A 25,323-nucleotide genomic window follows, 5' to 3' on the forward strand; every position below is an offset into this window, starting at 1 on the left:
CACTTGTAAAGAGTAAAAGTATCATAAACATTTTGGTTTAGCATAAAGCCAGGATCAATGTTTGGAATGATACTGTGTAAGTCAGTAGCTTAGTTACGTTATGACGTCACAAATATGGCCGTCGGGCAAAAATCGTAGTATACCATTCTAAGGTCAGGTTTTACTTGTAAGGAGCAAAAGTATCATACAAATGTCAATCCAACATAAAGCCAGGATCGATGTTTGTTATTGTAGACTTTGTATTCGCTTAATTCTGTTTGATAAATTTGAATTAAAACATAAATCTGAAATTTAATTTAAAATGAAAATACAATGTCATCATTATTATTATGTATAACATTGTACAGAGCATACATTTTTATTATTATAAGAATCAATTACTCATCGTCTCAATCGGTGTCTGAGTAGGATGAAGCTGAGAGAACATAATCTGATTGTGTATAGTTACTGCAAACCTGAATTCTACACATATACGTACATTTCAATGAATTTTTAATACAGCAACATGACATTAATTCAAGAACAGGAAGAGGTGCTGGCACACAGTTCATCCAATCAATATGTAACACTGTATTACCGTCACTGTCTGTTTGAAGTGACCATCTGTGACCTTCAAGTGATGGAATATCTGGCTGTGGATCTAGTGCCTTCTTCCATACCATTGTTTGAAAATTGACTCTTGCTACAATTACATGTTTTTGCAGTGTGTTCTGACATGGGGGAAGATTGTGCGATTCCATGCTTGCCACAGAATAAAATGTATCTTAGCTCGTTTACACTTGTTACTGTGTTCGTGTTACTATACAACCGACATACGAAAGTCTCCAGAACCTTCTTTGTTTCATCAGGTACACGTAAAGTATTTCCCAGTCTAGACATAACCTTTCCCTTGCGTGCAATGCACTCACTGTGTCGCAGCCAATGAAGGCATGTAAGCCAGGTAATGCTAGACATACATCTCCACCTATGTCAGCAAACATATCGTTCATATTAAAGTACTTGAGCCGATTGATAGTTCCCCTTCTTAGGAAGATATTACATCCTAATTCATTGAAGGTATGGTATGCAGTGTTATAACAACAAAATCAATATCTTCACAGTGAATAATTACATCTCTAAATCCAGATTTAGCTGCATGATGTGCATGGAGCAATATGCGTGTGTCTCCTTCTTCGTGAGAACATTCCAATGGTGGCACTTCTGTTGCGTTACTTGACGTTAATTGGTAGCAGCGATCTTCACACATCACAAACATGGTGAGTGTATTTTGGTTGTTGCCACTCCTGTGTCAGAAATTTGAAAAGCTCCGATTTATCTTTTGAGACACCATATTTTATTATTATAATGTTTGCCAATACACCTAAACGGAATTTGGCGGCAACCATGTTTGTGACATCATAACGTTACTAAGCTACGGAATCTTACAAATTATCATCCCAAACATTGATTCTGGCTTTATGTTGGATTGACATTTGTACTATACTTTTACTCCTTACAAGTAAAACCTGACCTTAGAATGGTATACTACGATTTTTGCCAGGCGGCCACATTTGTGACGATCGTAACGTAACTAAGCTACCGACTTTTACACAGTATCACCCCAAACATTGATCCTGGCTTTATGCTAAATCAAAATTATTATGATACTTTTACTCCTTACAAATGAAACCAGAGTTTAGAATGGTACCTAAACTACGATTTTCGTCTGGCGGCCATCTTTGTGAGGTCATAACGCCACTAAGCTACCAAATTTTACAAAGTATATCACAAACATTCATGCCGCCTTCATGAGGAATCTAAATTGGTAGGCTACATTTACTCCCGCGGAAGAAAACCGCACATGCTCTGTGGCTCAACGTCTCAGTCAGACGTGAAACACACGCCTCACCATATGCCATTTGTAACAGTTAATACGTTTCCATGGTTGTTTTACCAGCTTTAAAACAGAACTTGATTACTGTAGGCTACAAAACGTTATAACTTCATGGTAGATACACGTATACTGATGTTTGGTCGCTCGGAATGCTTCCCACTATGTAGTTCCGTTGGCCGAATATAGATAGGGCCACGCACTTCGCCACAATAAAAACTTAATAGCTAGACTGTATAAACAATATATATTTTTTTAAAAAAACGGGATTGTTTGTTTTCTGAGTTTCTAGAAAAGTTAGCGGTTAGCGACCATTATTCAATTTCTGTAAATTTTGCTTTTCTACAAATAAAAATATTTCATTATCTGTACTAAATTTTCATTTTATAATTTTGTCAAAACTGTTGTACATTAATATTATCTACTATCAAAAATATATATGGGATGTTTCATGTCAAGCGAATCACCGACCTGGACAAAAATTGCATGGAACGATCGAGACGTGTAAGGGCTCAAAATGTTCGTCTAGTAAGAGGCTGTCAAACGCAGAGTGGTATTTTTCAAAAATCCAAAATGGCGGACCCAATATGGTTTCCGGAGGCTGGAGAAAACCTGTGTATGGCAGAAAAGGGTTGTGAAAAAAAAATTCGCAACTAATCGGGTCATTTTTTAGCTTAAATTGTAGCTGAGGGACACCTCTTAACAGCTGGTGTGGTTGAATGAAAAAATCCGAAATGGCGGTCAAAAGACCGATTTGGTAACTGAATTTTAAAAAATTTACCGATTTACACCAAACTTGGTATACGGGGGTTTTTGAGGTCGCTGATTACGAATCCGAGGTCAGATTTGCAAAATTCAAGATGGCGGACGAAATTTCGGAAAATCAACCGATTTACACCAAATTTGGTATTTGGGGGGTTTTCGGATGTCGTTAAAAAATGACAAATCCAGTATGGCAGATAAAACCTTTCGACATATTGAATCCGTCATCTCAAATTTTGCAAATTCAACCTAAGATACATGATGAGCGACCCCCAAAATCCCCATATACCAAATTTGGTGGTAATCGTTTGATTTTACGAAATTGTGTCCGCCATCATGGATCCGCCATCTTGAATTTTGCAAATCTGACCTCGGATTCGTAATAAGCGATCTCAAAAACTCCTGTATACCAAGTGTGTAAATCAGTTGATTTTCAAAAATTCTGTCACCAAATCAGTGTTTGACCGCCATGTTGGATCCGCCATTTTGGATTTTTCCATCCAACCACACGGGCTTTTAAAAGATGTCCCTCAGCTACAATTTGAGCCAAAAAATGACCCGATTGGCTGCGAAGTTTTTTTTTCACAACCCTTTTTTGCAGTACACTCAGGCTTTCTCCAACTTCCGGCCGCCGTATTGGGTCCGCCATTTTGGATCTTTGAAAAGTACCACTCTGTGTTTGAAAGCCTCTTACTAGAAGAACATTTTGAGCCCTTATACGTCTCGATCGTTCCACGCAATTTTTGTCCAGGTCGGTGATCCGCTTGACGTGAAACATCCCATAAGTTTTATTTGAGCTACAGAAGCATGGAAATTTTTACGATTTCCTTTCTCCTTTTTAAAACCTCTTAATTGTCAAAATTTGAGTCAAATTTAGAGTAAATTAGTAATGTAGATCGGATCGATATAAACCAACTGTTATTTAAATCACATCACACACGGTACCTGAGGTATAGTTATAAGTTATTAAAATAAGTGACTGCTAATATTAAAAAAAACTACTCGAAAATCATGTAGATAGAATATTTTTAAAGACTTACGATAATAGCTAACATTCTTGGCCCAATTCACTGTGTCTCCAGGGACTTGATTCATCTGAAGGAACTGCTCAATTAAGTCTAAAGTAATCAAGGACTGGCTGAAAACTAACAGTCTATCTCCTAATGCTATACTTTCTCGTATTATACAGAATAGTATCTCCATTTTTGCTGAGTTCTCGATGCAACCAGGTTTGTAATCTTTCAATAACTCAATGGCCTAAAAACGGTACAAAACCTTATAATAAAAGAAAATAATGATTGAATTAATTATTAAACTCAACAATTTGTAAAGTGAATATGCAATGAAATACAAAATACTAACCCAGTCATAAGGAATCCCGCTATCTTCTTTTGAATCCTTGAGGGGCATCAACTTGGAGAGAGGAGGTTCTTGCAAAGGTTTTATATCATCCTCAAGTTTTATTTCAGATTTAATATCAAACTTCATTGTTCCGTCAGGTTTCATATCAAACGCTTCATCAATCTCTTCTATCTTGGGTTCTATTTTTATATCACTGATAATTTTAATTTTTTTCTCTGAGGGACCATTGAACACCGAGGGTAACTTGATATCACTTAAAATTTTTATCTTAGGTTTAGATTCATTGCTACTTTCACTTTTTGGACTGATTAGGAGATTCGGTAGGTGAATTTTGGAATCTTCTTTTTTTATCCATGAATTATTGGTATTACTATTGTTTATGGTAGAAGGGTTAAAGGGGTGATGTGGAGGACCGAAATAATTATTCTGTTGCTGATTGAAATTGCTGTTCTCTGGAGTCTGCTGTTGGCCCCAATAATTCTGCTGTTGGTAGTCCTGATAGTTATTCTGATAATTTTGATTTTGACTACCAATACTTTGAGGAGGCGTGGGATAGTTATTCTCTTGGTTTTGAGCGGTGCCATATTGATTACTTTGGTTGTAATTGTTTCCAGTGTTTGGATTGGGTTGAGATGTGCCGATTTCCATATAATTTCCAGAGTTTGGTTGCATATTTTGAAGAGATGTCAGAGCATTGCTGCTTGTAGAATTTAGAGGAGTCAAAGATGTACTATTATTTAGAGGTGTCAAGGAAGTGCTCGCAGTGTTTAAAGAGGTCAACTGACTGTCCCGAGGCTTATAATTTAAAGGAGTTAGTGATATTTCAGATGAAAGGTTTGCGAAAGTATTTGAATTCTGGGTCGAATTATTTAGTGGCGTCAAAGTTGTTTGAGAATCTAGATTTATAAAATTGTTTTGGCTCGGAGTCTGAGATTTATTCTGTTCTCCTAAATTAAAATTATTTTCATTAAGGGGTGCATTATTGTAATTTGTACTTGAATTAGGTGTGTTTGGATACGACTGAGGATAGTCGCTGTTAGTGTTTGGGAAATGAGATGGGAATTGAGCATTTTGATCAAATTCCTGGTCGTAATATGGCTGTGGGATCGTTTCAGGAAAACTTTGAGAGATTCCTTGGAAATCATTAGAGCTTTGGTTGAAATTGCTTTGAATGTTATTTCTTGGACCTTGGGATGAAATTGTATTGCTAAATGAAGTTACTGGTGACGAATGATTGATAGCAACTGATGTACTACTTGCAGGGGTATTTTCAGATAATGGAGGCTGCATTTGTTGTGGATCTGTCAATGTATTGTAGGGCGTGACAGAGGCGGCAGGTTTTCCATTTTTTCCCTTAGCAGGTGTTTTCCTTGGGCGAGACGACGCCTTTTTAGGCTTTTCATTTGGAGTTTTAGACACTGCTCCACCTACTTCTTCAAGGTCAATGTCAACAGCGTCACCACCAGCACGTTTTTTAAGGAAATTGTAGAGCACATCGGGATGATTCCAAATTTTACAACACACCGCAAATGCTTTAAGTGGGTTAGGCACAGCTTGTATCCTAACTACTTCATTCATAAATGTTTCATACAAAGTTCTTTGGAATGGTTTCATTCTAACTAACAGAACATATTCTTCCTTTTGAGGTAAAGCTGTTTGTAAAACAATGTGCGAACGTCTTTGTACGAAACCTAATAAGAGAGAGTGTAAAACGTGAGCTCTATAACGCATCAGTTTAATATCAGCTTCTGTCGAATCTATGCACTGCCCATTCATAATCGGCCGTTCAAACATGTTACAAAACTCGGTTTTGGATCCTAGATAGTTTGGCCGTACGAAATCTACCATACACCAATATTCCATTAAATTGTTTTGTAAAGGATAGCCGGTTAAAACGACACGTCTTTTGGTTTCCATCTGTTTTAAGGCTTGAGATATAGAAGCATGAGAGTTTTTGATTCGATGGCCTTCATCGCATATTACCAAATCAGGACCCGGCTTTACCAGAGCAGCGTGTACCTCTGTGATAAGAAATTTCATTATGTAAAATTAACAAATTAAACACAGACATAATTATGAAATATAGGCATTCAAATATTGACATATTTAAATTTTATTTTTGAATGTGGAGCAAAGTAGAAGTTTTAAATAGTTTTCTTAAAAGGCTAAGTTGATAGACTGCTGATAATAGTATCTATTTGGGCGATTTAATTACATAACTGCGTTTTCAAAAAATAAGTGATAACATATTTTTTTTATGATGCTTTTAATCTGACCCATTATGTTTATGGCATATTATTTTAGTTCTATCTCTCTTAATAAAAATTTACTTTATTTGTGCACTTCTTTTCTTTCATTTATTTTAATAAGAAAAAATAGTATGGGAAAAGCCCAAAACTTTTATAGGAAACAGTTTTTTTTCTCTTTTATTACAAATCCTCTATCATGTTATTCCAATATCAATCAAAACCCTATACATAATCCTGAATAAAAATATATAATTTGAATTTTAAGCAGCCCTTTATTCTTTATCTTACTAAAGTGAAACATATTTATTATTATTATTTTAATAACTGCTTACATGTAAAAATTCCATATTGCTCTTGGGATTTCATATATTTATTTATCAAGGAATACTGACTATTTATTACTTCACATTTATCTAAGCATTAATTCCGACTTTAGTAAGCAGAAAATTATACATAAATATTTCTTAAAATGACACATTAGTCCCCTTCAAATTCTTCTAATGCTTCTTATATGCATTACATTGCAATACATTAATTACTAATTACAACTTGTTTTATTGAGAAAAAAAGAATAAATGGATAGATATTATAACAAATGTTCGGATAACCGACGGCGCAGTCATTAAGGGCGACGCGATGCTAAAGGGAGAAGAGCCAATTGTTAAAGAACTTGACTTGTAACTTTGAAACCCAAATCAAATGAAGATCATGCTAACGGCATATTTGGCGCCCAACGTGGAGCAACTCGCCGGTGGTTCTTTATTAACTGATCCAACTGGCTCTTCTCCCTCAAGCATCACGTCACCATTAACCACTGCAGGGTGGGTCATCCGAACATCTGTTATAATATATAAAAAAAGTTACATTAAAATCTATGAACTTATTTGCAGTAGTTCATAAGATAAAAATTATTTAATAAAAAATATTATCTTTTACATACAAATTTTTGGAAACTGCATTAATCTTTAAAAAAACAGCTTCTACTAATTTTATTTAGTAGATTTAATATAAAACTATAAAGGACCCCGCACAAACCTTATGGGAAACTCCGTTCGGTCAATTTTAATGAAATTTTGGGAATAGGTTGTTTTTGTTATGAGGAACAAGTCTTCATGGTCCCAAAGTTCGCTAATGGACAGTTTCCCAGATATTCGATGTTAAAAGTTGATAATGCGAATGCGTGTCAAGCACGTGTTTAAATGCTTATTAGTCGCGTAAAAGCTCCATGAAGCTTAAAAACTGTATAATACGTATATATTCGTCTAGATAGTGCGTATCCATTCGTTTGTGTGTGCTTGTGTGCGTGTGCGTGCGTGCGTGCGTGTGTGTATGTGTATACTTTTCATAAACAAATAAACGAAGAGGCTCGGAGTAATGCTATAGTAATACTTCTATATTCACTTGCAATCTGGTCAGCACACTTAGCCGTTCTTCTCGATCAATTATATATTTTATCTGAGTTATTAGCGTATGATTGTATCCAAAGTAACTCCAGAGTAACACCCAAGATAGAGTAGTCGAAACAACTTTAGGATACAGTTTCTCGCATGTTTTCATCAGTATTTTAAACTATATATCGAAAAATAGCGTGTTTTTAAATATACCTACTTATTCTGTTACAAAAAAATATTCTTCTTTAGTTAACAGCGTAGTTTAGATATCCAACTGTGAGAAATCTATCGATATCGATAGCAGAGAATATTTTATGTGAAGAAATATTATACTATTATTTATGAGTACGTCAAATATTTAGAATGTTGAAAAATATCAGTTTCGTTGGACTTATTGTCAAATAGTTCTTAATCGATATTACTGTTCACTTACCATTCACTTGCAGTTTTTGCTGTGTTATACTCCCGATATTGCTTTGGTCATTTTTTCACAGGTGTGTTCATTTTGTAATTAGCAGTTGAGCTTGTTGCAATATAAATGGCTTTCAGACTACAAATACAATGTTATAGTTGCGATCGGGCTTTCGCCCCGCGAAATATGGTACATTTAAATAGAATGGTAATGGTAAATGTAGATGTTTTTGGAGATATAGCTATAGCAATATCTCCAAAAACATCTACATTTACCACTCTATTTAAATGTACCATATCCCGATCGCAACTATAACGTTGTATTTGTAATCTGAAAGCCATTTATATTGCAACAAGCTGAACTGCTAATTATAAAATGAACACACCTATGAAAAAATGACCAAAGCAATATCGAGAGTATAACACCAAAAACTGCAAGTGAATGGTAATTGAACAGTAATATCAAGTAAGAACTATTTGACAATAAGTCCAACGAAACTGATATTTTTCAACATTCTAAATATTTGAGGTACTCATAAATAATAGTATATTATTTCTAATATCTTCACATTAAAATATTCTCTGCTATCCATATCGATAGATTACTCACAGTTGGATATCTAAACTACGATGTTAAATAAAGAAGATTTTTTTCTAATAGAATAAGTATATTTAAAAACACCCTATTTTTCGATATATATTTTGAAATACTGATTTAAAAACACGCGAGAAACTGTATCCTAAAGTTGTTTCGACTACTCTATCTTGGGTGTTACTTGGGATACAATCATTAGATTGTTTTCAATCATACGCTAATAACTGAAATAAAAAATATAATTGATCAAGAAGAATGGTTAAGTTAAGTTAACACACACACACAAACGAATTAATACGCACTATCTAGACGAATATATACGTATTATACAGTTTTTAAGAAGCTTCATGGAGCTTTTACGCATTTAAACACGTACTTGATAGGTATTTGCATTATCAACTTTTAACATCGAATATCTCGAAAACTGTTCATTAGCGAACTTTGGGCCCATGAAGACTTTTGTTCCTCATAACAAAAACAACCTATTCCCAAAATTTCATTAAAATCGACCGAACGGAATTTCACATAAGGTTTGTGCGGGGTCCTTTTGTAAAATTCTGTTTATTTTGTTTGGAATGCGTAATGGAAAAATTGAGGAATGGGAACAATTTCTGAATAATTCTTTAATATGCTGCCTTCCTTAGGCAGATATGAATTCATACGAATCCGCCCTTATAAAATGGTACAAATAATTCATAATAAGCTCATTAATACAAACTAAGAGCTTACGTTTGACATAAATACGTTACAGGATAGCATTCATTTTTCTTCACTGTCAGTTTTAACTATTTACTTTTATGCTGATCATCTTTCATGCAAATTACATCAAATTAATTTTTTTTATCACATGATTGTCACAAGTGTTCTGATATTTTTATAATTATATTGACCACATTAAATGAATCACTCACCTTAACAAGAATTTTAGGGAAATGTGAATAACAACACTTTTATTATATTTTTTTTTAGTAGTACTATCATCTGCTTTTTTTAGTACTTGTAATGGGCATGTCCCACATATGTTTTTTATCTAAATGAGTCTACAGTTTTCTTTTTAAAATTTTTTTAATATTCAGAAAATATTTATAAAAAAATTTATTGCATAAAACAATGAATTAGAAAACATACAAAAATTGTAATACGGCATTACCTGCATTGCTGCACTTTAACGTATTTACCTAACCTCCCTCTCACCTTACTTTACCAAGTTTAAAATATTTAAAATTTTTGTAATTTTAACAAGTATCCAAAAGGAGAGCATTTATGTATTTCGTAAATGTTTAATGATTGATGTGTTATTTTTAGCTGACAAAAAGTGTTTTTTATTGTTAAGATTAATTTTGAACTATTCTGAAATTTAGAATTTGGCAAAAATAAATAAAAATCGGAATTAGAAACAATTCTAAATTTTGATTATGTGTTCTATAATTACACCTATATAAAAGAAACTAAATTTTTAAACTTGTTGGATAACAATGGCTAAAGTGACACCTTAACATTAATTCAAAATTACTTATTTTTTGAAGTACATTCTGTCATAAATGTGTCCGGAATTTGTCAATAAAACACAATATATTTAATTAATCATTAACATTTTTTTGAAGCATTACACTTTTTCCAACACATAACCCAGTTGTCAAAACACTTTTTAAACGAATGTTCCAGATGGATTTCAACTCCTGGATCACGGTGAGTCGTTATTTTGGCGTTACGTGCCAGTTTAGAGACGATATTATAGCGATAAATCTTAATTTGAACATTTTAAATTTTCCAAAGTTTCAAATAGCCCGTAAAGGCTCCACCCACCGGTAGGCCACCGTAGCTCAATTTGAAAACTCGCTACTGTGAAGCCGAGGATCCTCGGTTTGAAACACGGGCAGGCCAGACTTTTTTTGAAAAATTTTACATTTACCAACCTTTTTTAGTTCTTCACATATCTCTCTGTGAAATGAATTATAATTTATCTTAAAAACAAATGAACGAAATTGTTTGGAAAAAATTAATTAATTTAATTTTAATTGATAATACTTGTGGCCATATTTTGATAGGCAACCCGGCAGAAACATATTCCTCTATTCATAATTATCTATGAAAATTGTATTTCCATTAAAAAACAGATGAACGTAGTAATCTCGCAGTCGGATCTCGTATGATGATGGTGCATTATTATGGTGCAAAATCCAAGAATGGTCCTTCCATAAATTTGGTCTTTCGCTGCAGATACACTTTATCAAATTTCTCATTATGCCCAGATAATATTCCTTGTTGTATCTTTCTCCATTCAGAAGGAATTCTGTCTGGACAACACCACGATAGTCAAAAAAAACAGTCAACATGACTTTGATGTTTGATCGACTTTGATGTGATTTTTTTGGTTTTGTTGGCACGATTGCATGTCAAACTCATAAACCCATGTCTCGCCACTCATTATGATGTGTTACATGAATGTAGAGTCCTAATTATCCCCTTCAATCATGTCTTCCGCAACATCTTTGCTATCCTCTTTTTGAAGTAAATTCAGCTCTATTGGAACCAGTCGTGCTGCGACATACCCAAAACAGCAACTAAAATGGTCCGAACTGATTCGTGAGATATTTATGTTTAGTTCATATTCTAGCTGTCTCAAACTATAATGATGGTCTGCAAGCATTTTATCACTATCGATATTTCCTCAAGTTGAAGACGTTGAATGACGACCAGAACGCGACAAATCATTAATCACTTCTTGACCATGTTTGAATGCTTTCTACCATTAATATGCTTGACTTTTCAATATAACTAAATTACCACACATCTTTCTCAACATTTTTAACAATGTAGCACAAGAAATTCCGTTGATACCACAAAATTTTAGGCAAATTGTTTGTTAATAACAGTATCCATAGTAAAAATCGCAGAACACACTTTAGGTGGAGTAATAAAGTTAACAGCTGAAAACCAAGTACTTGACAGACCGCGCTATGGAGTGTAGACAAGGAGTGAAGAGTCTTATGGGCCGCGTATACAAATTCGGATCCCGTTTTACGACCCAAATTAAAGTAAAAGGAGTCGCCGTAGTAGTGCTGATGCACTGGAGTCTAGTAATGAAGTTGCACTTACGTGCGCTTACAACGTCACGTATCTCTTGCATACTCTACTTACTTACATCAGTGCAACCTTTACGTGACCCAAGAAAAGGCTAACTTTTTTTAACACGAAGTCTTCACTCCTCGTATACACTTCATAGACAGCACTCAGACTTCGCGTCAGTAGAGTACAGTGCTACCAACTTTCCATCAAAAAAGCAATTTAAATCTACTTTACATGGAATTTTTACTGTAGAATTTTCAAGAAATCGTTTTTTTTTTTTTTAAAAAGGTACTTTGAACTTTCTAGAATATGAGGCAAAAGGTATTATACATGAATTTTTTTTTTAATTTTGCGCGTTTTCTGAAGCGTGTCGGGCGTCTCTCATACATCTACTTGCGCTATGAACATATTCGCTCGGAAGGTACCGCGTACCTTCTTAACTACTGATTTATAACTTCTCTAATACAATCATAGATGTCCTTAGGGATTATGCGGGTACAATTCAAGCAAAATTTTCAAACAAAAGTATGTTAGTGTAACGTCAGTGCACGTTCATGTCTAAAACTCATTTTAAAACTTTAAAGCGTTTTTCTCGACAAATGTTTTTTTCAAAACGGCACGCACCATAACTCCAACAATTTTTAAAATGTTCTTTTGAAATTTTAACCACATATTTAAAACAATATTTTGAAGAGAAACACATACGGATTTTTCGATAAGTTAATTTAAACAATTGTTATAAACAAATAATAACTGCCTTTTTTCGTCAAAAATTTAACGTTTTACTTCAAACACTTGCCAATTTTACAAAAAACAATATTTTTACAATCCCGTACATGTTTCTCTAGCCATACTCATGTCGATTAAGAGCAATTTTTTTTTGTTTCACCTTGAAATTTGCACTAGTTCTAGTGCGTGCCACGGAACGCCTTGACAGCAACATGCTTCAGAAGAATGGCTTCAGTGACGTTATTCTGAAATATTTTTTAGAGAAAAAAATTTTCTGTACACTTACATGCTTAATAACATACTTAACAGTTTTTTTCCTATTACCTATCCTTCTATTAAAAAAAATTGTCAAAAACACATTTTTTTAGGCCATTACAGTGGTGTAACCCCTTAAATGACAAATTCTGGATACTTTGACAAAATGTATTCTTCAATTACCTTACAGGTTACAGAAACCTTCGCCAGACCGTCATAAAATACAATAATGAAAAAATAAAAATACAAATACAATAACGATGGAAAATAAATCAAATCGTGTCCATATTATTCAAAATTATGACTCACTCATTTTCCATACAAATCGAGCAAAAACAGCTTAATCTCTTGTTTGTTTCTGCAAATAATTAAAGTAATGTATATGGAAGTAACTTACCATCGAAAAGCATTTTATTCTTATCATCATCAGGAAGTGGATCTACAGGATTTGGTTTCTTTCTCGACTTGGGGAACTTTCTCAAACTCAACAACCGAAACTGTTCATACCCAATCAAAAGCACCCCTCCTTTGCTCCTCCACTCGTGTATAACCTTAGCCCTCGCTATAAGAGTTTTATGACTGTCGTTCAAAACGTGAAGATTAAAATTTCTTGGTCTTATGACCCCGTGTGCGTTTAATGGGCTATTGTTGATACTTTCCCCTGTAGGAAGCCACATATTATACTCGGCCATCCAATTCTGGAGTGTGTTGATTGGCATAATGCATAATATAGTCTTAGCCGGGGTGTGCCGTAGGAAAATATCCGAGAATGTCACGATTTGCAGCGTCTTACCGAGCCCCATAGAATGTGCAAGGATACACCCGAAACCCGACGAACTCTCAAAACGGTTTGTGCTTTCCACCACGTTATCGTATAGGAACCTCACTCCGCCAATTTGATGCGGTTTTATTATTCTGGATATTTGCGGTGCGACAAATATGTCTGGTTCATCATCGGGATGGCCAACGTTTACTAATACACGGCCTTGTTCGTCAGGCTGGTTAAACTCATCATTGGTGTGCATGCCGGAATTTCCAGGGTCGTCATGATCTGGTTCCTCATCCTCCCCTTCAGGTTCAGATACAACTATGCAGTCGTCGTCTGATGATATGTCTATGGTAGGTACAGGTGGTTTTGCTGTAAAAAAAAAAATACTTTTTCTTTCAAATTGTCGTTATAAATTAGGATATTTTAAAGTTTTTTAAAATTATTTTTTGTAACTTAAAATTACTTTTTACTCAAATAAAATTGTGGGTTAAAATTAACGAACAAATTAATAAAAAGTATTTCATTTGAAGTTGGACATACCTACACATGATTTTATGTTTAATTTAAATCAAAATGGACTGTTACAATAGATCATTATTTTTTTAGTAATTTCAAAAACGTTATTTTAGTTTCTTAGATATTTAAAAATATATACAGGGCATCCCCTGACTCGATGGCCTGTGACAGAATTGCGAGCGCGTCGGTGCAGGAATATCAGTGGAGGTTTCCTGATCGAAGAATATGTAATAAGCAAGTGTTCATAAATGTGCATCGTCAGTTGACAGAAACACATATGTTTCCTAAAGCTACTGTAGAACGTCCTGTGCAGCAAGAATTTGCCGAAGAAGAAGCTATTCTTAACATGATCGAAAATAGTCCCTCTACTAGTATACGAAGAATATCTAATCGTGTTCATGTTAGTCGAATGAAAGTGTGGAGAACATTACACAATTTTAATTTGTACCCATACCACATATAATATGTTCAAGAATTTGTTAACTTCAGAATAGTTAACATGCGGGTTCAGCACAATGGCGCACCACCGCATTTTGGTGTAAATGTGAATATCTAAGTAACAACTTTGCTATTGGAAGAGGAGGTCCAGTTCTCTCGCCTCCGAGGTCGCCAGACCTAACGCCTCTTGACTATTGTCTTTCGGGACAAAAGTTTAGTGTATTCAAATCAACCACAAACCAGAGAAGAGTTAATTCAAAATATTATGGCTGCACTTGCATTAATACGAAAAGACCCAGATGCTCTTCAGAGAGCTAAGTCTTTAATTATTATTATAAGAGCAATAATGTGTTGTGAGGCAGTGGGGGGGGGACATTTTCAACCAAACCTTTAATTAAATTTCTTAGCAATAAAAAAATCCGTAATTAATAAAACAATACATTACTTTATTCAACATGCTCTTTACGTTACTAGATTTATTTACTGTTAAATTTAATATTACCCACAACTCCTTAACTATTGAGTTTTGGACAAAGTGTATAACTTTCGACTTAAAATTGTTCAAGGAATACTTAAGCTATGGCGAGTCACATGACACCCTGTATATTTTTAAAACATATATTCTATTATTAATACAAAAACACATAGCTGACATATTAAAATGATTAAAGAATGTAGTTTGACAAAAACCAACAGGCAAGAAGTCATAAGTTTTTGCCATTTCTACATTTAACGATTACCTTTACAAATGGAATTAATGAGTATTATTAGGGCAAAATTATAAGAGCTGTTTTACATGAAAAAAAAAATTGTACACAAAATTTGTGTTCATATTTATTTGTTACAAGAAATATTTTTCTGATATTTTAATATGTAATACTCATAGTAAACCTTACGATTGTGTATTACAAGTTAAAATATCTGGAAAATATTGCATGCGACAAATATACACACATATTGCATAAAAAATTTTGTTGTTCAAAATCAGGCTAAAATAAAACTTTTAGAACAAAAAAAAATTGAAATAACGATGTCAAAAGTGTTGACAATATGACTAGATTAATGTGAATTATTTTTTTACCTAACCAATATTTGCCCCTATACTAAACTTCTTTATTTTTAAATATACAGGGTGGTCCCGAGGTAATGGGCCAAAATTCATGGGTAGATTGCCAAAGCAAAAATATTGCGATTTAACCGAACTTACCTTAGTTCAAAAGTTGATAGTTAAATAAACAGTAAAATATTATTTTAGTTTATTTCCATTTATTTCTTAATAAATGCAAAATCTACACAAAATTTTGGGGTTTGGTGATCTTTGGGTAGAGAAATTGAAATTTGTTCACATTTTGGTTATAGTTCATAGAGGGCGCCAGCTGCCATAGATTGAATGTGTTGGAAACGACATGTTTTTTGTACTTTAATGTATCTTATCTTTGGTATCAAATTCTTATTTTCCAACTTTTTTTACACAAAAAAGGTAGACTTTATGAAAGTAGCTGGCTCGCACCGTTTCCGAGATATTTGGCTTTGAAACTTCCAATGCTAATAGTTGAAATAATTCAAATAATTTAGAAATGTCAAAAACAAGGGTTTATTTAAAATTAAAAATTGCAATGAACAGTAAAATAGTAAATATTAGTAAAAAAATGCCTTTTTGCCAATAATTGCTCAAAATGTCCACCTTTAACTTCAATACATTTATCAACGCATTTATTAAAAGATTGTCTTATTTTAAAGTATAAATCCTTAAAGCAAAATGACTTTCCAGCATTTAAAACCTGCTGCTAAAATTCTTCTCAAATGTTTATAGTTTCTCCGTAAACAACTGATTTCATGCAACTCCAAAAATTAAAATCTCGGCATTCTATCTCACATTTATGTATACGAGTATACAATTTAAACTGTAAGCTAAGATACAATTTTAATTAGATAGGAATAATATTTAATAGAAATTAGCATACAAATGACAGCAATAAGACAAGTGGAAGACGTCAATTATTTGATTTTCGTCTAAATTCTACTTACGAAACTTTACCGCTAAATTAATAATGCCTGTAGGTACTTAATTGTAATTTTAATGCAACATCATTGGAAGTTTCAAAGCCAAATATCTCGAAAACGGTGCAAGATAGCTACATTAATAAAGTATACCCTTTTTTGTGTACAAAAAGTTGAGAAATAAGAATTTGTTACCAAAGATGAGACACCTTAAAGTACAAAAAAGTTATGTCATTTTTAACACATTCAATCTACTGCAGCTAGCGCCCTCTATGACCTTTAACCAAAATGTGTACAGATTTCAATTCCTCTACTCAAAGAACTCCAATCCCCAAAATTTTGTGAGGATATTTACATTTGTTAAGGAATAAATTAAAAAAAACTGAAATAATATTTTACATTTAACACCCTGTATCTCTTTAGTTATCAACTTTTAGACTAAGGTAAGTTCGGCTAAATCACAATATTTTTGCTTCGGGAATCTACCCATGAATTTTGGCCCATTACCTCGGGACCACCCTGTATATTTTATTATTAGTAAATTCAATACTTAGCGAAGGGTCAGTAAATACACCAAAAATGTTGTGCAAACTGTCAAAGCAAATATATAACGTTTATACAGGGTGTAACTAAATAAGTGTAAAACATTTAAGGGGGTGATTTATGACGATGTATCTCTGTAGTTGTTCGTAAAATAATTTTTTGCTGCGAACTGGTTTATTTTGGGCAAAAAATTCAAGACATTTTTTTTTTAGAATGAAACAAGCTATCGGAAATAAATTTTTAAATGGTAAACAAATAATAAGACAAAAAGTTACGTTGGAAATAAATTTTAGGGGTTGCGTTTTCCACCAAATAAATTACTGGCTAAGTGTCTTTTTGGTAGTAGAAAATGTCAGGTTAATTTCAATATTGTAACTTGTTTAGTGCTTGTGAAAAAAATTGTTAAACAAATTTTATGTACCCCCTTTAAGGGGCTGTATCTTAACAAGGGATGCTCCAATGAAGTTTTATCTTTTTTTCGATGAGGAATCACCCCCTTAAATGTTTTACACTTATTTAGTTACACCCTGTATATCAGTGCATTTAGAAAATGGAACATTTCTAAAAAACGACAATCATACCGGGTGTCCCATTAAAAAATTTTTTTTATATCTTTGAAATGCAAGTCAATTGTTTTTTTTGTACGTTTATCACATTGCATCACAAGAAAATTTAATGAAACTTTGGTCTTTACCTTTTTTCCTGGATACAAAGAAATAAAAAAAAAATAAAAAAAACATTCAAGATGTTCTTCCATGAAGTTGTAAATGTGATAAGCATATTAAAACACAAATTCTCTGGTTGGTTATCATAATTTTTAAATATCTCCTCATTTAGCCATAGCCAATCATTTTTTATATTTTTTTTATGATCCAGTAAACTTCACAAGATGGCAGCTCAGATTAACATTTATTAGAGCGCTTAACGATGAAGAGCAATGTCGACGCTTATCAGAATAAATTTATATTTAATAAAATTTTTCCTCATGACACTTTTTTTTGGTCAGTTATTATAAAGTGCTTCTCCTCTTTTGGCAGAGCTCGAAAAAGTTAATTTCCCTAACCTTTCCCTGTATTCCCTATTTCTTTGGCATTTCCTATCTTTCACAGTTTTCTATATCTGTGGCAACCGTGCTTTTTAAATATTAAATAATGTCCACATTATCTTATAGTCCAGTCGGCAGAGGCCGAAAAGTTACCGTTGGTGACATTTTCTTGATAACTCGGAAATAACTACACAAGAATACTTTAAATATTGAGTACAATAACAGGCTAATTTGCTGACAAAGTATTTTATCAGGAAAGAAAGTTAATAACAATTTAATCGTGAAAATTTTTTTTTTTAGTAGTTTTCTTTAAATAACAGCGGGATGACTTTGTACGAAAAAATGCTTAGAATATGATTTTGTTCGTAATAAAAATAGCTACAAAATAGCGGTGGTCCGATTACGAAATTTGCAATAACAAAGCCGTGAGATTGAAAAAACGGTATAAAACGTCAATTTTTTAAAGTTGCTGTAAAAATGTCAATTATAAACAAAAAGTGATAAAACTTTCGAAAATTATAGTTCAATATATATATATATACAATAATGACGCTAAAGCAAAAAATCAGGAGAGCAAAACTTTTTGTTCTATAAGGTGTTATACATTCATCGGCATCTGAAACTCGAAACTTTGCCAAATTTGTTGGAAGTTTTGCCGACACTTGAAATTTGGTATATACATAGTGTAAATATGCAGAAACCAAAAGCAATTTGCAAAATTCAATTATCTTCATTTTTGCAGTTTTGGTAAGGTTTTATACGTGACCCTAGTTTTATACGTCACCGTTTTTTTAATCAATTTCAATCTCACCGCTTTGTTGTTGATTTCAATCTCACCGCAAATTTCGTAATCGGACCACCGCCATTTTGTAGCTATTTTTATTACGAACAAAATGATGTCCTAAGCATTTTTTTGTACAGTCATCCCGCTGAGTTATTTAAAGAAAACTACTAAAAAAAAATTTTTCACGATTAAATTGTTATTAACTTTTTTTCCTGATAAAATACTTTGTCAGCAAATTAGCCTGTTATTGTACACATCATTTAAAGTAGGCCTGTGTAGTTATTTCAGGGTTATCAAGGTTTGACACAGGCCGAACCTCTACCAACTGGACTATTATTTTTTTTTTAAACCGGCCACAGCATTTGCACTTAATTTTAAAATAAGTAATTTATTTCACTATTATTTAAACAATGGATGTAACAAAAATTACTTACACTTAGGTGTTTGACATGGTGGGGATAATAAGGGTTTACGATCTTCACTTTCACTGTCACTATCACTTTGTCGTTGTGGAATGGGAGGCATAAGTTTTTTAGAGACAGGAGCTATGCTAACTGAAGGTGTCAGATCAGCTCCACCCTTCTTCCCAGCAAGAACACTGCGATTAGGTTTAGGAACCCCCATTGGTGGAGGAGTAGTATTTTTTGGTACCCTCATCAATTCAAATGATCTTTTCGGCAATCTTGTCATGGGCTTTGTCTGACCGTTTGGCAGCTTCACTAGCACAGTGTTACCTATTCTTGTTTGATTTGATGTGCCTAAAAAAAAAATAAAAAATAAACAATTCAAACTAAATGATTGAAAAATTGGTTACGTCAGTTGGTTGACTGTTATATGTATATTTTGTATGTCTGCATAAAATTCTGCAAGTTTTACAAAACCTTCATAAATGATTACAAGTCACGTAACCGGTAATTTTGTTTGGAACAGTAATTTTATTATCTTCACATTGCTAATTAAATTTCGGTAAAATTAAAAATTATTAAGAGTAAGACCAAGATTACATTAAAACACAACATTCTGTTTCACCGACTAGTGATTGGTGTCATTTTTCACGGCATTTTATGCGACCAATTGGCGGTTGCATTATCTCGAGTATAGATACAATGATTTGTCGCTGTGCATTGTAAACACATTATTAATATTGATAACACTAATAATTTAGGGATCTTTAGTTGATTGTACCAATCGTGCAATATTGAGTTGCCAAGCTCGGTGGCCACATGGCTTGTATTCATTTATGAAGGTTCTGTAGTTGCTGTGTGTATTTACTACACTTTGAACACATATCATAAAATTATTTTCTCAAATTCATCTCAGGAAAACATTTTTTTTAAATATTTAACCAGTTAGTTTAGACAAATAATAGATGTATTTTTTATAGTGGGTATATTTTAGATCATCTGAAAATAAAATAATTTCTTTCAGACATTTTAAGATGGCTAGTAAATGTGATTTAAATTAATGTGTTTCTTGGGTATTTAAAACTTAGTTTAATAGTGATCCTGAAGGTTATATGATAATCATTTTGATTGCATAAAAGTCGTTATTTATAACTTTAAGTCAATGGCAGCTATACACAAATTGGATAACTTATTGAAGGCATTCGTTACAGCATTACTGTAATTAAATAAAAAATGTAAAACAGGTTAGAAATAAATCCTGGATCCGTTTTGGAAGAGATATGGAACATTCTTGCTGGTACATAACAGGAATTACAACAAAAATACCAGGGTGTCAAAAATGTGCTACTTTTGAAGCATATTCCAGTCGTCAAATTAAGATCAAGGGTGTTAAAGTTTTTGAAAAATATGTTTAAAGCAGATTGACAAAACTTAGGCAGACGACTATGCTAAATAAACATAAAAATTCAGTGTTTGTGTGCACTAAAGTCTTGAAAAGATGTATGATACCACAATTATTACAATATTTTAAAAATTATAAAAGATGGGGAGGTTTTAGTGGCAGACACTGAATATCAAGTGTATCGTAAAAAGGAGTTTTAATTTGACATAATGTATCGATAGTTTTTGTAAACAGACAGGGTGTTTAAAAGTGAATAAGATAATTTTGGGAAACTATCAAAATAACATAGACGAGATCGTTAAATTAGAGAAAAATTGCATAATTTAGTATATATTAATAAAAAATAAATAAATGCTAAATTTTGTGATTCCAACTTTATCATTTTGAAATTGTATTCCAGAAAACTAAAAAAATATATAGTAATGTTTTAAATTAGCCAATGACACTGAATTTTTGTCTGAATTCTAAATTATTTACAATTAGCAATACTATGTATTTAACATTAATATTATTTCTATTTTGTCACAAGTCTTGTGTTTCCCAACTATAAATATAACGAGTATTAATATCTACTGACAGCTTTTACATATTTATACACATAACAAAAATATACCTGGTTTAGAAAACTGATTTCCTTGCAGCAACGATATGACCTTATGTTGCATTCTTTCTTGTGCCGCCTGCCGCTGTAACTCTCTAAGAAGCCTTTGCTGTTCCTGAACTCTTCTTAACCTCTCAGCTTCTTGTCTCTGGGCAGCCAGGGTAGACTCATCTAACTTGGTTTCATCCATAACCTCTCTAATATTTCGCCTCATCGCCAGCCCTTTTGGAAGACCCGTTATTTCATCACCATCGATTCCTAACATAAAAAAAGTTGTAAAATATTACTTTTCTTTTATTATTACTCTTTTCAATTAATTTAAAAAAATGCTCAGAAAAATTTATATAGTACCACTGATTTTATAAGCTATGCTATCAGATAAGTCAAAGTAAGGACTGATGCTTGCCCAGGATCAAGGGACATTGCAAACGACGCCCTCAGATCTAACAAATTACACATTTATTATTATTTATTACATAAAATACTCTTATTACCCCAATATAACAGTTTAAGTAACAATTTGCTTCTTTTTAAGGCATGCTTTCTTAGACCTGACGACTTTGATTGGACTGCCCCGTGGGCAAATAATAAACAAAAATTACTTACCAAGTTTTCTGGCAGGTGTAACAACAACTTCATTCTCAGTGGAAATTTCAGCCTTCTTCGGTTTCTCACCCTTTTTAACAGTTTCAAAACTAATTTCCCCCATCTCTTTCAGTTTTTCTTTAATATCAATATCATAGTCTTCATCAGCTGCTGTAACAGGAGGTTTATGTGGAACACTTGGCGTTGGCGCCTCAACCTGTTCAACTAATTTCTCAAAAAATGAAGTGCTGCTACTTGCTTCATCTTCTGAATTATCTTTGTTTTGTATAGGTTTAAGGTTCAATACTTCGTTGGTATTCAATTCATTTAATTCACTATCCGACTCTTCCATTTCAGACTCAGTATCATAATCGGATATTTCTGTTTCACTAAAATTATTTATATTTAAGTCATCACATTTTTTCTCTAAAGTTATATCACCCGAGCTGAATTTAAATTTTTTCACTGGACCTTCCATTTTAGACACAGATCTTTTCAGTCCAGGAATGGGAAATTCGTCACCACTATCATCCTCCAAGTCACTGGAGTTTTCATCTTTACTCTCTTTGGATTTCTCCAAAGAACCACTGTCATTTTGTAGTCCCACTTTGGGCTCTTTTGGTTTTTCAAGTCTTTGTATCGTGACATCTCCAAATCTTTGTAGTACTGGGTCCATTACGAGTTAGGAGATTTAAATATCTACATAAGTACCATATTTTTCTACTTTTATCTAGTTCTTCTATGTTGTTTTGTTTACATACTCTTTTGAATTAGCCGCCATAAACGTATTGTTGGGCTCCGGCACGATTCATTTTGCAATTAAGCTATATCTTAACATTATTTTGGAATCAAATTACCACTATCAAAGATTGTGTAGCATAAATACCATTTTTACAAATGATTTGTTTATAATTTGTTAAAGATATGATCAAACACAAGTCACTGTACACTATAGAAGTTTACACCATTTTAAGAGATACTTCTTAAAAATTAACTCAAATTTTAATTGACGTATTCACTTATACACTCTAATAATTCTAATACAGCCGTTTAGAAACACTATTAATTTTATATTTTTGACAGGAATTACTTATAAAATATCAAAATGGCATTGCCCGACGGCATAACTCACTAATCTAATTAGTTATGTGTACGACAGAGTGCGCTGATATCGGAAGTATATTTAATTATTACACCTAGTACGATGAATAAAAAGCTTAGCTACGTTTCACCTATATACTTAATTATATATCAATTTGAAGAATATATATATTAAAAAAAGTTAAAATACGGTAAGCACTAATAAATAACACCATTTAGAAAATAGAATCAGATTTGTAATTTTCTATTTTTTACTTAGAGGATTTAAAATAGCGTAGAGTCGATTTATATTGAAACAGATAACACGTAAAAGCTGATTTTGGATTCTGGGTATTAAAGTCAAATGGCAATAGATCTCATATCTCAAACACCATTACCAATGCGAAATAAAACTGAAAATTATTATTAAATATTAGTAGTAGACTATCCTATCTACTATGTAAGTAATTTGTATTAACAACATTATAAACTATTCGGATGCCCTCAGGTAAAGAAAATAAAAATTTTAAATTCATTTGTTCTTAGATATCTATTGAGTGGAGTGCTGGAGTGTATAAAATCCTCATGAATAGAACTAGGTATTATACGTGAAACGTTTTCTCTTTTTGTAGGTATTTTGTAAACAGAATGGAATACCTCACGAATACCTGTCTAGTACAGCAAAAAGCAAGGGTCTAGAGAGCCCTAGAGCAGTCTAGATGAGTCTACAGCAGCCAAATTCGCTTTACTTCGAGGCTCTCCGCATGCGCGTTTCTTATGTGACAATCTAGAAATAATTTTAATGGAATCAATTTTAAGATTTATGTCTGTTTAGTAAGTTTTTCACACAGAAAAACTGATCCTGATCTGATATAACATATCAATTTGAATTTTTTCGTTAAAAGTCAAGCAATAAAGTGGATTATTGGCTGTCTCTAGGATTTTTGAAACTGCCAGATTAACGATTAACTCAATTATCTAATAGGATAAGTGATCTTGATTTTCGATTTTCGAAAAGCAAACGGTCAAAAGAAAATTGCTTTAGGGATCAGATTTAATCATATTTTTTTATCCTTTCTATCCGATTCAAATAAGTAGAATAAATGAATCAGCTGTTTTATCTAACCTTACAATTTATTGGTTCGTTCAGTGTTCAGTGCACGATTATTAAAGTGACAAACAGCAATAAAATTGCCAAAGTTATAAAAGTGCATGCTTTGTTATAAGTATGTAGAGCCCGGAAATTGGTACACATGATTCGTCTATGACGTCGGAAACCATAGGCGGGGACGAGGAAAGAAATTGTAACGGGCCAGTATGTTTTATGTTCATCTTTAAACAGTTTAAACACATAATTATGTATACGTAAAGCGTCACATTCCATAAGGAAAAGAGGATATAATTTTAAAAATTAAGCGTTCACAAAAATATAAATATTTTCTATGTTAATATAAGTAGGTATCAACATATTTTTCTGCATGTTCCAACCGGCGAAAACCGGTACATGGTTCCATCCTCGCTTAGTTTATATCGCTTAATTGTAATACATCTCGCATTGCAGTACTTATATTCAAGTCTTGTGAAAAGGATGGTATCTCGTATTTTCATGATCGGCGGTGTACAAGTTTAGCGTGTCAGAGGCGTGTCATGAAATTTTCCGCGTTATTTTCAAAATATTGAAACACGTACGAAGAAACACGCCTTCATAACTGCAAAACCAAGTGTATGCACTGCAAGCTGCTACGGTGAATGCCATGCCGCCAATGTCTTTCTACCTCGGATGTCGAATGCGGTTAATTCCAAGAAAGTGACGCATCGGTCTTCTTGAAATTCTATCAATAAATATCGTATAGACCGTAAATCCTATTTACAAGTACCTATGTGAAAAGTATTTTCTTTGTTGACAGAAGTAAGCACATACAGGGTGACCCATTAAGAATGGAAACACTCGCGTACAAAAGTTGTTTATGGACCGATTTGAACCGTTTTTTTTTTAAAGATAGATCTCCAAAAGCTCTATTTTGATGCAAAATTTGAAGACGAAATTTTGGTTTTCAAGGCCTACTACGAATTTTTTTTTAAGTGAAAAATAGCAAAATTTTGTTAGCGATTTTTTTATAAAAAATCTGACTACACCACTGGATTTAGGAACCCCTCAAATGCATTTGTACCAATTTTTGCAAAAAAAAGTTTGCCCGTAAAAAGTTATGACAATATCGGCATCACCAGTGTTTGCCGTTGTCGGTGAACCTATTCTTTTATAAAAACCGAATAGAACCCAATGGGAAACAAAATTAAATAACAAACACTGGTTTAATAATTATTAATAAGAACCATAAAAACCAGTATACATAAAATAAACAACAATTACTCTAATATAAACAACAATTGATAAAAAAATGATTCAAAAATTAAATTTTTTTTAATGAAAAAGGAGTCTATCAAATTGATTTACACTAATT

General features: G+C 32.9%; 1 protein-coding gene across 1 annotated transcript in view; it reads right to left on the reverse strand.

The window, feature by feature from the left end:
• Nucleotides 1-22,897, reverse strand: part of LOC108905974 (helicase ARIP4) — a 34,547-nt gene extending 11,650 nt beyond the window's left edge. The window contains exons 1-6 of the mRNA XM_018709089.1: nucleotides 21,803-22,897; nucleotides 21,209-21,454; nucleotides 19,224-19,547; nucleotides 13,091-13,831; nucleotides 3,995-6,015; nucleotides 3,673-3,889 (exon numbers count right to left, since the gene is read on the reverse strand). Coding sequence (XP_018564605.1) covers nucleotides 3,673-3,889; nucleotides 3,995-6,015; nucleotides 13,091-13,831; nucleotides 19,224-19,547; nucleotides 21,209-21,454; nucleotides 21,803-22,457 — 4,204 coding nt within the window. The 5' untranslated portion in view covers nucleotides 22,458-22,897. The remainder of the gene's footprint in view (nucleotides 1-3,672; nucleotides 3,890-3,994; nucleotides 6,016-13,090; nucleotides 13,832-19,223; nucleotides 19,548-21,208; nucleotides 21,455-21,802) is intronic.
• Nucleotides 22,898-25,323: the final 2,426 nt, after the last annotated feature.

The sequence above is a fragment of the Anoplophora glabripennis genome, unplaced genomic scaffold (genome assembly GCF_000390285.2).
Source record: "Anoplophora glabripennis isolate ALB-LARVAE unplaced genomic scaffold, Agla_2.0 scaffold26, whole genome shotgun sequence".
Taxonomy (NCBI): Eukaryota; Metazoa; Arthropoda; class Insecta; order Coleoptera; family Cerambycidae; genus Anoplophora; species Anoplophora glabripennis.